The sequence below is a fragment of the Gracilinanus agilis genome, chromosome 3, assembly GCF_016433145.1.
Source record: "Gracilinanus agilis isolate LMUSP501 chromosome 3, AgileGrace, whole genome shotgun sequence".
NCBI classification, from domain to species: Eukaryota; Metazoa; Chordata; class Mammalia; order Didelphimorphia; family Didelphidae; genus Gracilinanus; species Gracilinanus agilis.
Genome location: NC_058132.1, coordinates 556,450,500 through 556,463,970, shown reverse-complemented (window position 1 = coordinate 556,463,970; position 13,471 = coordinate 556,450,500). Strand labels below are relative to the sequence as shown.

The following is a 13,471-nucleotide window of genomic DNA, read 5'->3' as shown; positions in this document are numbered from 1 at the left end:
AAATGTACATACTTTGTAAACTTAGCAAATATCATTTATTATTTAAAGTCATTTTAATTAAATTACCACATCCATATCAATTTCATGAAATTAAATTATTAAATAGCTATTTTAAGGTATTAATATTGGACAAATAGGTCATCTCCCAAAAATATCAAAATAGAAGAACTGAGTAAACAGAACTCTGCTAAATGCTTATAACATATTAGAACCTTAATGTATATCTGAGACCTGTTAAATAGCTGAAAGAGCTTAATCATAAAAAAAAATTTTTTTTTAAACCCTTAACTTCGGTGTATTGTCTCATAGGTGGAAGAGTGGTAAGGGTGGACAATGGGGGTCAAGTGACTTGCCCAGGGTCACACAGCTGGGAAGTGGCTGAGGCCGGATTTGAACCTAGGACCTCTTGTCTCTAGGCCTGACTCTCAATCCACTGAGCTACCTAGCTGCCCCCTTCATAAAAAAATTTTAATAAATTTTGTTTGATTTTTTATATATTGCAAGAAAGCTATCATTTTAACTGTATTCTATTTTTAATATAATAACATTTACTAGATATTTAGCATTAAATGATTTTATAATCAAAAAGTTATAAAATATAGTGTGGAAAAAGAGACCCAAGAGATCATTTAACTCAAGCATCTGAGTCTTAGAATAATGACTTATCTAAATTCATACAGCAAATTAACAGCAGAAGTTGTGACTAGAATCTAGGCATACACATTCTTTCTTCGGCACATCCTTTAAATCATATCATAAAAGGTGGATCCTATTATAAAAATGATTCATTACATTTTAGCAATATTTTATAATTTTAGTTGATTCTCATGAGAGCTGGAAGGTTATTTTTTCTAAGACTTAACTAACCAGTGGAAGAATTGAGAATAAAATTGATATTAAGGCTGACTCTCTTTTTCCAACTATTTTTAAACAGATAAAACACTGGTTCTTCTATACTATATATTTTGATCCTCAACCTTAGAGTGGAAAAATATTCAATCATATACAAAGAACCCAAAAGAAGAGGATCCAAAACATAGTGAGCAAGAAGCAAAGCATAAAGGAGTAAAGGAAGAATAGGGCAGGCTACACTAATAGAAACATAATTGAATCATGTATTAGGAAAGCTTATCTCAAATAATGGATCTCCTAATAACTAGATAAATAACTACAAACAAATTAACTTAGTACCTTAGTTTCCCCAAATCAAAAATGAAAGAACTAAACCTGCAATATTCCTTCTAGTCTTAAATCTATGGTTCTACATCAACAAATAAGGAAAAGTGAGACTCAGAGAATTTATAAAATAAGTTAAACATTATATAGTTAGCAAATGGGCAGAGGTAGGACCAGAAGCTAGTTCTGAACCCATGCTCACAGTCCACTTCTTTGTCTATGCTGCCTTTTGTTGATTTAAGAAATGTTGGCAACATCTTGACTGTCAACATAGAATTAAAACTTACTATATATGTTCAAACTAATTTACCACAATTCTAAAAATTTTAACAATGTAGCTACCAGAGAGATTGTCTTTACCTGAATGATGAAATCCACAGCTGACTTGCACTGCCCGAAGCTCACAATCAAAACGGACAGACCCTGGAGGATATGTTGTGATTTTGCTTGCATCCTTCTCTCCTCTTTCTCCACTTCCATCTGTAATTATTGCAATATTTAACTAAGCCACTACTCAAATTCAAAAATAAATTAAATATAATAACTAGGGGAAAGTAAGAGACAAATGTTATAAAAAAGAATAGAAGAGCAAGAAGAATCTGCAGTTGTTAGAAGTAATAGCTCAAGAATCTACCTGCAACAAAGCAATTTTAGAAAGATATGTTATACTTGTTTGTAAATCACTAAATCATTAAGAATACAGGATTCTGAATTGGTTAAAGATCTACTCAAGTAGACAAGTTATAAAATTTAGAAAAGTTATTAATTTAATAAAATTGTCAAATATAAACTATAATAAATTTGACATATAAGTAATATAATTCATGTTAAAATTATACACCAAACCATTGAGTAACTACATTTTAAAGCAGTTCAACTATGTGGTATCACCTAATATAACTAAAATTCCCAATGAAAGGCAATCCCTCCTAGGGAGACACTACTTTTTTTTGGCCAAAATGCTTAAGTCAATTATTTGAAAATGAATTTTCAAAGAAATGAACAATTTCATAACATCTATCTCTCCCCCACTCATATCTTACCCAACAGTCCTCACTCTACCCAATCTAGTCCTTTTAGTTGCCTATTTCCCCCCTTCCATTACATCAAAGTTAGCCCTGAACATTCTCTCCATTCTTTCCTCAATTACTGTTCTGCTCTTCTCTGTGCCCTACTTTCTGACACCTTTCTTTATCTTCCCCCACTCCACCTTTTCTCTTTTTTCCTTTTATTTGATTTTATTCTCTTTCTGCTCTGATGCCTGTTTATAACTTATCGGCTCTTCTCAGGTTATCCAATCTCTAGCCTTTTATTTTAAACATACACAACAAAACTTCAGGATCAAAAGCAATTTCATTCTGTGGAGAACCTTATGAGCACACTTTTGCAAAAATTAACAACAATAATAATTGTATCAAGAAGTCTACTTATATTGATTTCCATTATCAATCTTAGAAAAGTTTTGCCTGTCACTCTTAATACTACAAAATTAATATTCAGTGCATTTGTAAAGCTGAAAAGAACTTCAAGTAGTCAAATGGTCAATCCCATTATTTTTTGGTAAATATCTAAATTACTCAGTAAACAAGTTACCTGTCATAAATACAGAAATATCTATTCAATTTTAACCCATCTCTCTTTCAATGTGTTTTTCACTTATTTGACATATTCATTCCCCCCATCTGCAGTGTAAAATGGGGAAAAGTCAGAATATTTTATGCCAATTTTTTTCTGTTTTTCTCCAATCATTAAAAATAATAATGATAAGAAGTACTGTCTAAATTTTTCTCTCCCCATTCCATAGCTAAATGAATCATCATCATTATCATTTTCTCCATACTGTATCTGATAATAATACTCCATTTCATTAAATAAGAGCACTAGGACAGTAAAACCTCACTAATTCGGAATGGAAGGGTCCCTATTTAACTGATGTGGAAATTTTAAATCTTTGAACAATTTTAAAAAATTGATATTTTAATACTTTCAAGTACAGTACATGTTATAAGCTAATTGATACAAATAAGTAAAATGAGGTTAACAAAACTACAACTCAAAATTGGCCTACGTTACATAATAATGTATCATAAACATAAAAGTCCTTTAACATACAAGAATTAACTGCTGGACCCAGAAGTTGGAGGCACGTTGAAGGAATCCTTAATTTCTTGAGCCCTTGGTTTGAAAAGCTACTGATTTTAGACTGGATTCCCCTTACAAGTATGACCCTGAAAATTCACAGAGGAAGAAATTACTTTGAATTTTTTATTCAAAAATATCACATATATTGTCTGAATTATCATCAATTCTGAATTAGTGAGAGGTTTTACTAAAATATTAGAAGACTATGCTAAATGTTTCAGACAAAACTATCAAACTATTTTCATGAGCCAACAGATTTTTTTTAAATCATCAAGCATTTTTTAAAACTTTAACCCAAATAAAAAATATTGTTAATCCAAATAATCTTCACTTTGGTACACTAAGTGTAAGAAGTGAATAGGAAAAGTAGTTTGAGTTAAAATGAAAATAAAATTGTCCAAAAGAGAACTACTGGACTGGGAGATAAAAGTGAAGACATTTTAGAAATTTTTCCTTAAACTGAAAAGTACTTAAATACAAAAAAGAAGTCTGTTTATATTCAGAAACACAAATTGCTTGCATGTAGTTTTTTACCTGTGTTAATAATACAAATCTTCATTTTTACCTAGTGAAAAGGTGTTTTCTGAATTAGTTTTTTTTCCTTTATTCAGAAATTTAATCTAACATATAACATCTCAATATGGAAACCTGAGCATCAGAAAAGGCCAACTTTGGAATTATTTCAGAAAAAAATAACAAATAATGGTTAAAAAATTCATTTGATAACCAGGGGAGTCTGTACTTATTAGTTAAGACAGAAAATTATGTAAGCTGTCAATTGTAATGATATAGGACCAATGTTGTAATCTGAAAAAGGCTTCAAAATGCATTTTAAATATTCATTTAAAACAAAACAAAAGTTCATAATTTTTACACTTTCTGCTATTAAAAATATTATAATAAAGTAATTAACTCCAAGTGTCAAAATAGTCCAGCATATGAGTATGACTAAAAAAGTCAGGAATCAATGGCTAAAATTCATGAAAATGGAATTGATTTCTTTGACTATGGTAAAAGGGATAAGTTGTGATAAGTAAAGGAGGGAGCACAAAAATAAAAGACTGGATAATTATCAAACTGAATAAAAAAACTCTTCAACACTACAGGAGTTATCAACCTATTATAACTTAGTTATGTATACACTCCAGTTAGAAAAGACCACAGTTATCTCTTTCAATACCAAACAAAACTATCCCCATCCCTCCCATCACTGCCTTGATTATTCCATTAAGAATTTCATAAAATAATTGTTTAATTTTTGGATAGCTCTAGTTGTGAGAAGTTTTTTGCCATGTTTACCCAAGAGTAACTTTCTCAAATTTTATAGTAACAACCCTGTGAGGCAGGTAGTACAAGTAATACCATCACCAACATTAAAGATGGGGATCCTAAGGCTCAGACATCTTAAGTGATAGCCCCAGAACACAAGGCTAACAAAGGTCAGATTCAAGATTCAAACTCATGTCTTCTGACTAAAATCTAGGTGTTTGTTTATAAAAGCATGCTCCTTTCTTCCAATTATCAGTTAGTTTCATTTTTTGCCTAAAATAGGTTATATAATTTCTTAGCTCATTTTCTCTTTTTTAAGCTAAATGTCACCAATTCTTTTAACCAATTTTTAGATAACACAATTTCTAGACCCTTTACTATAGATAAGACTATGGTTTGTCTTAAGAAAACTTTGCTATAGTTTGTCAATGTATTGCCTAAAAGGTTGGTGGCAAGTGCAAGATGTGAGCTGATTAGTGCAGAAGTGAGAGGAACTATTTATTACTTCACTTATCCATGATTCTATATTTCTATTAGTGAGGTCTAAAAATATTAGCTTTTTTTTTTTAAACCTATATTGATTCTAAGTCAGAAGAGCAGCAAGGGCTAGGCAATGTGGGTTAAGAACTTGCCCAGGGTCACATAGCTAGGAAGTGGCTAGTCATATCACTGATAAAAATGGTAAATAGAACTTCTATGGCATTTTACTAGAAAGCTTGAGGCTAGTAACAGTTTAATTAGCAACCCCATTTGTACATAGCTTTCCAAAATAACTAAAAATTCACCTAATCATACTGTCACATTCAGTCAATACTTCTGAACCTTATCTACAGAGATATCCAAGAATCTAGATGTCAAAGGCAACTCAGTGGCCATATTTTCTAACTTAAACCTGAAAAAAAAAAATCCCTATTATAATATATTTGACCAGCAGTTTTTCCTGCCTTTCCTTGAAGACTTCCAGTGAAAGGGAAGAGGGGATGATCAAACCATTCTACTTTTGAAAAATTCAAATTGTTAGAAAGTTTTCCTGACAATAATCTTAAAATTGCCTCTTCATAACTTCCACCCTTTGCTCCTGGTTTTGCCCCTCCAGAGTTAGAGAGAACAAGTCTTGCTTGTGGTAGAACTTTAAATATTTGAAGGGAGGTATCATACCCTACCTAAGTTTTCTCTTTTTCTAGCTAAACACTCTCAGTTTCATTAAACTATTCTCCTATGACATGGATTAAAGGAACTTAACCATTCTTACTGCTTTATTTGGGATGTTCTCTGGTTTAGTAATATCCATCTTAAATGGTGGTGCCCAGAAATGAACAATTTAATCTATATGTGGCAGAGAGACTTGCATTTCCTAATTCCTAGATACCAATCCTTTCTTAATGTAGCCCAAGATTAGCCTTTTAGTTGCCACATCATACTGATGATTTACAGCCTAAGATATGTCAAAAATCTCAATGTTCCTGGTTGCTCAGAAAAAGGTTACAAAGTACTCTTAAGATTTTATTAAATGTTTGTTGAAATTTGAACATGCCCTCCCCAAAATATATGTAATTTTATTATATACACAAAAATATAAATATGTGTGAGTACAAATATATGTGTATACTTGAGTATAATATAGAAATCATCTTTCTCTTTTTGAAAACAGAGACAAAAACTATTTTCAGTCTCCTAAAATATATCCATAATTGTGCAAAGGACAGCTAACAATTCTTCATTTGTAACAGCAATTTATTTCAGACTTAGAGGACATAAATCATCTAAACCTAAACATCCTAACTAATTTAAAGCTTTTAAGTTTTATCTTAAGATAGCCTGATTGATCTTGGTCCTCAATTCCCTTTTAATTACGCTTGGCCTAATTTTTCCAGTCTGAAAGTCATTCTTGATTGAGAAAACAAAAGCAAAATCAAAACTGAATAATTCTGTTTTTTTCTTTAACATTATAATCATTTTTCCTAAGCAGGTGTTGCATATATTATATAACAGATGGTCTTTTATAAAGAATATAATACTTCAGATTGTTTCTTATATAACATACATGGTAAATGCATATATCTGATACCCATATGATGGAAGGAAAAATATTGTACTTTTAAGGTTTTTTCCTCAAATATGTGAAATAGAATATATGGAAATAATTTAAATATATGGAAATAATGTCTAGAATCTAGTCTCAGTTTTTCCACTAATTAGCTGTATAACTTTGGTAAAATCACTTTTTTCTTGGACCTTAGCTTCTAAATTTGTAAAGTGAAGAGATAACAAAGAGATAACATAATGTCCTTTCCAATTTTAAAATTCTCTATGGCAACTATTTTTTTTTTTTACCCTTGTACTTCAGTGTATTGTCCCATAGGTGGAAGATTGGTAAGGGTGGGCAATGGGGGTCAAGTGACTTGCCCAGGGTCACACAGCTGGGAAGTGGCTGAGGCCGGGTTTGAACCTAGGACCTCCTGTCTCTAGGCCTGACTCTCACTCCACTGAGCTACCCAGCTGCCCTCAACTATTTTATATTTACATGCACAAAAAGGGATTCTGAACTTAAGTAGAACTAGTTTTGTAATTTTCATTAGATTACAAACACCTCCAGCAATCATTTCATAGTGGATAAGAGATCTGATCCCACAACCAGGAAGCCCTAGATTCAAAGCCTGCTTTTGACACAAATTGGCTGTGGCATCCTAGTCAACTTTTCAGTATTGTAGGCAACTCTCTGGTAGAGATAATACCAATCTGTATTGGTAGAAGGCCTATCAATGAAATGACAGGCCTAATACCAGTCTCTATCCCCTACCTGATAACATGTATATTTTCTAAAATTCAGGTTGATAGTGCATAACTGATTTAGTCACCAGGAGTATTTTGTGTCTCCCTATGACTACTTTAGTATTGTTATATTTCTACTACCTTCATATTAAATTAATTTTTAAAAAGATCCAATCTTAATCTTGGGGCATATGCTTGCTAAGTATTACCGAGAAAAGAAATAAAGCCCACCTAGTTTCTTCAGTCTAGGCAATAAATATTAAGTCCATTAGTATGTTCAAGGAATTATGTGTAAAAATAATCTAGGGAAGCAAAATGGTATAGCATAAAGCATGCTGCATTTTGAGTCAGAGAAACAATCAGCTTTCAAATTCTGGCTTGGCTACTTACTAACCTACTATTTTGTAGTATATATGCATGAATATGTTTATGTGCATATGTAGAGCTACATACATATGTATAAATATATGAACATTTGCATACCACTGTGAATGCATATTCATATGTGTACTGATTCATGTAACATATATATCACACTCATTATTACAAATCATAATATACATATCATATATACACAACTGTCAGATATATAATCATTTCTGCAAATCCCAAATACTACTTATATAAATATATAGCTTTGGGGTTATAAAGTTGGTAGCACCGTTACTGATATCTTTAAATAGTAACTCAATATTGTTTTGTATGACGTTTTAAAATTAAGTACTATTTGATTGTTATGATAAACAAATGAACTTTATCATACAATATGGATATGTAAAATATGTATATGACTGTTTACCATTAGTCTTTTTGATTTTCATAATCAGAAGGATTTTTTCAAAAACTTAGATATTTTATTGATAATTGGTTATATTCAGAAATTTTTTTCTCAAACAGAATAAGAAAAACTAGCCATTGCTGAAATAGGAAATGTGTTGTTAGGAAAGGATTATATAGAAAAATGTTTCTAAAACAATTTTGAAACTATACATAAATTTAGTTAATGGCATTAAGCATATTTTATTCTTCTGAGTCAGATTCCCTAGTATTACCCATACAGTTGGTTTCCTTTCTCATTTGAGTAATCAAACTGGTCACAAGATGAACTATTTAGAAGGGCTGTGCTATAGATCTTGTTCTCCTGTCACCAAGGGGAAGCCGCAAATTCTATGAACCTTAATTGGTTTCTCTGAGTTTTAACATTCTACAACTTTTTTGAGGCATATAAAATTATTTTAAAAGTTGTATTATATTAAAGTGGTTATCTTCCAAGAATTTGACATATACATCCTATCCTCAAAAAAATGGCAGAGCAAAGGAAGTTTTAGTCATCTTCAAATTGTATGTTTCTAACCCCCCCCCCCAAATTACCAATTAAGTAAAAATAAAATGAAAATTTTAGGTGGAGATAGTGGACGTTTGCAGGGAAAGATATGGATAAGAGAAAAAGAAGGGTCCAAGGAATAGATTAAGTAAAGAAAATTACTCTTTTGCCAAATTTTTGCATTCTCATATATTATATTTCTCTAATGTTGGTAGGTATAAGGTTGTTGAGTGATAAATCATATACAACTGGGTTGTTAAGTGATAAGCCCTAACTAGTGGCATTTTAAATTAAATCAAGGAGTTATAAAACTATTTACTTATTAAATTATAATATCTCATACATTTTAAATCTTATTGTATTAGTCACCATAGAACAGAAATCAGTATAACATTAATCCCTTTTAGAACCTCAGGGATTTTGTTACTGGCACAGCAAGTGACAACATAAATCAGGCCTAGGACAAGAAGCCTGAAGACAGGATATTTTAGTATGTTCAGGATATTATAGTCCAAGATCTTAATGTATCTACAGATTACCCCAAGGAGAGAAAACAGATGGATCGGCACATGACATTAAAAATTCAATTGCATATTTTTATAACTGTATTTTAGGTCTTACATTAGGTCTTAAATTTCAATTTAAAACGCCATACTCATCTCAAATAATAAAAATATTTGTATAAGAAGTTGTCATGTAATTAAATTACTAGTTTTATCTTTTGCTTTACTTAAGTATACGCAAAATCAAATAAGAATTTTAATGGAAATAATCTAAAAAGTAATAAAAACGCTGAGAATTTTTATACTACAAAAGCACAAAAGAAATAGAAAAGGGATGCCTTCTGATAATAATTTATAATAATTATAGTTTAAATATCACAAGTCCATAAAAGACTGTGTAGTACAGAAGAGAGACTGAAACTTAGAATTCAGAAGACGTGTTTCAATTCCACTCCTGTTACTAGCCATTTGACCATAGGCAAATCACTTTAAGCCTCTGAAACTCAGTTTCCTCATCTGTAAATTACTACCTCACACAAGGTTGTTGTTACAAAGTTCAAATGAAGTAATGTATATAAAACACTTTGCAAACCTTAAGCCCCTAAAATAATATCAGCTATTATTATTTTAAACTTTAATTGTATCAAAAAATATATTTCGACAACAATGGCTGAGTTAACAGAGAAACATAAAATTCAGTTTTATACCTTTATTTGCATTAACTGTAGCTAGATATTTTTAAAACCATAAGTAAGTTTTCTTGGATTTGAATCACAATTTAGTGATGACAGGATACCAAATTTCAAGTAAAACTTTTTAAAAGGGAATTATTTTAACCCCTATATAGGGTTTACAATATAGGCTATTTTAGCAAAAACAATTATGGTTGACCTATTCCTCTATGTTGCATGTATTTTTTTTTATAGTCTGTGTTTTAGTTTCCTGAGTTTATTTAAGAAATACTTGTTTTAAATTCATGGCACCTAATAAAAACACTTTTTGTTATGGAAAGCCTACTATTTATAAGAACTCTGGTTAAACTAATTTGGGAAACTAAAGATTTATTATCTTGCACCAAGACTGTAGATCCAAAAGGGTCTTAACTGTATTAAAGAATACTTTATTGAATTTGGTTCAGGGAAATCCATATTTAATACAGTCCCCCAGGATACCAACCGAATATCTCAGAAACGAGATGACCAATTTACCAAATCTCTAGAGTAGTGATTCCCAAAATGGGTGCCACCTCACCCTAGTGGGTGCTGCAGCGATCCAGGGGCACAGCGATGGCCACAGGTACATTTGGGGGTGGTGAATAACTGTAAGGGGACAGTGATAGTATGTGACAAGGGGCGCTAAGAAATATTTTTTCTGGAAAGGGGCAGTAGGCCAAAAAAGTTTGGGAACCACTGCTCTAGAGCATTGCCACATTTCAGCTGTGGACTCCAAGTTGTAAAAAGTAGACCAGAGCATCTCTTCGGCTCCTTTCAGCCTTATCATCCATAATCCAAGGAATATCCAGAAACTTCACATAGTACAAGTAAGCAATTTCCAGGGCCAGCCCACTTTCTTTTTGTATAGGAACTCCTTCTACCTTGCCCCCAAAATCATAGCTACTATCTACAAAAGCCATTTAGTTATTCTAATACCTATTTTAAGGAACTTTAAACTACTATATTTGCTTATTATTTCTTTTTCCACCATGTTTTTTTAAATACTTACCAAAGTAAGCTAGCTTATTCCTCTGTTCTCTGGTTATTTAGTATTTTTCAACTAATAATATACCTCTATTTGCATTAACTGTATCTAGATATTTTAAAAACCATAAGTAAGTTTTAAAATGTGTTCCATGCATGCTTTGTTTAAATGAATTTGAAAGTCATAATAAAATGACCTATGTTTTTACTATAATATTTATTTTACTGAATTTATTTACCTAAATTTATATATAAACATATATTCTTTACATATTTGCATATATTGACAAACTTACTTATATTGATTTAAATGAGTGTATCCTCTCCCTATTAAGCATTAACAAGTCTTCTTGTTTTAGTGATCTTTAATCAACTAAGAAATATCATGTGTGTATAAATTTATGCATCTATATATACAGAAATCATATGTGTACTTTACTGAGGTTTTTACTTGCAGAAATCAGTACCTTAGTGATTTTGAAGCAAATAAACAGCATGCAAATAAGAAAAATGAAGACAGGGAAATGCCAGGCTTTAATCACCTAAGAGTGAGTTACATAGACACAAAACCCCAAAAGAGTGATCATCTCCTTTATTTCCACTTGGCTTTGTGAAATTTGAGGAGAAAAATAGAAGGAAAAAAAGTACATGATCAGATGACTTTACCAAGGAAAACTAAAACATGAAATAGGAAAACATGACATTTGCAAAGGTTTTAGAGCAGCTTAGTATTTTATGTGCTTTCTCCTCAGGTTAAATAGGAAGGACAGAAGTGAAGCAGGAGAATCAGTTTTGTGCATATCTCCAAGAATAAAATTAGGCAAATTGAAGAAATGACTAGGGAACAGGGTGATTGCCTCACCCTAGTCAATAAGGAAGACCAAATACCTTTGTGCTTGTCCCGTTTATGCTTTAGTTGTGCTGGATGGGGTCTGATTCTGGCTAGAGCCTGTTCTCGATGGTTCATAAAAATAGGACCAGGAAATACAAGGGGGCCTGAGGAGAAACATTTTGCATATACATGGAACAGCTCACAAAATGGAAACAATGAAATGAACAAAAATAATTCAACTTAAAAGTATGAAAAATGAGTCATCTTCATTTATGGGGCTGGCAAATTTATTCTTTCACTCCCTCTCAAACATATTCCAAACCCCAACCTCACCTACAATTCTCTTGCTATTCTGAAGTAAATTATGATCTTTAAATTCATTAAAAATTAACTACATCACATGCTTTACAATTACAAAACTAGATACATATGTATGTGTATACATATTTCTAAATATTCACATATACACAATCATATAAATGGAATTTAAATATAATAAAGCATATACTTTGAACAAAATTTACTTTTAAAGTGATTTGCCTAAAACTCATAAATTTTTACTGTCATTAAATTATAATAAAGTTTTCTGGTAATGTCTGCCCATTTGAATGTATCTTATGAATTAGTTATGGTACATGATTCATTCTTAGTGAAAATATCATTTACATTCCTAAAGTAAATTTCATTTATTCCCTTCTTTTAGCGAGGAAACAAGTTGACTATAATATTAATGGTAAAAGTAACATTTCCTGCATTTATAAATGCTGGTGATACAGTCATTAAGTCATTAATATATCAAGAATGAGAAGGGCACATAAATTGTCAAAAATTGCTATTGGGATTTTTTCTAAAAATATGCTCAACTTTTTAATTAAATTGAATATTTGAATTGAATTGAAATTTATAAAGCAAATTAAATTAAAATTTATAAAGTAAGAATAGGGAATATCAAAAGTTTTAGTGCACTTAAAAATGTTAATAGCTTTAAAACGCACTAAGATTTTTGGGACACCACATAGGAGCACAATAAAAAGAAACAAATGAAAACAAAAAGTCATGATCCGCATGTTAGACACTTAAATCCATATGGCATTTTAATTGCCACAATGGCCTCAATATGCACTGTCCAGAATATAGATTCAATACTTACAAAGTTTCTTTGACAATATCATAAATAGAAGGATATATTGAAAATTAACTATCATTGAACAATAGGCAGCTCTGGTATCCTAAAGATGAGCTCTGACTCTTTCTTTTCCTTTTCTTTCTGCTTCCCTCCCTTTTTTTCTATATTCTAGTTCATAATCGTATTTATATAGGTGAAATAAAGGAAGAGGAAGTTGTTGATAAAAGGATGTCACCAATATCTATGCCAATACAGTATAATACATTTATTTTTAATGGGTAAGATAATATTTTGATAAGGCTATACAAAACATTTAAAATATATGGTGTGTCCCAAAAGTCTTAGTGTACTTTAGTTTAAAATATGTTGTATATTTCAAATACACTGTAGTCTGAAAGCCTAATCGTACCATAGTAGATTTATAGAATCTATATTTTTAAGATCAAAATATTTACTTAACCCCCCATATTAACAAAGAATAAATATATGTATGTATGTATGCATGCATGTACGGAGACTTGTATTTATATATATGATATATGTATTTATATATTTGTGTAAGTACATATATATAATTGAGCTATTTCAGTGGATTTCTGACCTCAATGATGTGTTCTCTCCCTCAGTTAT

The 13,471-nt window shown here is 31.0% G+C and overlaps 1 protein-coding gene across 1 annotated transcript in view; it reads right to left on the bottom strand.

Moving 5' to 3' along the window:
* Positions 1–13,471, bottom strand: part of MYCBP2 (MYC binding protein 2) — a 344,646-nt gene that overhangs the window by 210,765 nt on the left and 120,410 nt on the right. The window contains exons 18-19 of the mRNA XM_044670580.1: positions 11,772–11,879; positions 1,537–1,656 (exon numbers count right to left, since the gene is read on the bottom strand). Coding sequence (XP_044526515.1) covers positions 1,537–1,656; positions 11,772–11,879 — 228 coding nt within the window. The remainder of the gene's footprint in view (positions 1–1,536; positions 1,657–11,771; positions 11,880–13,471) is intronic.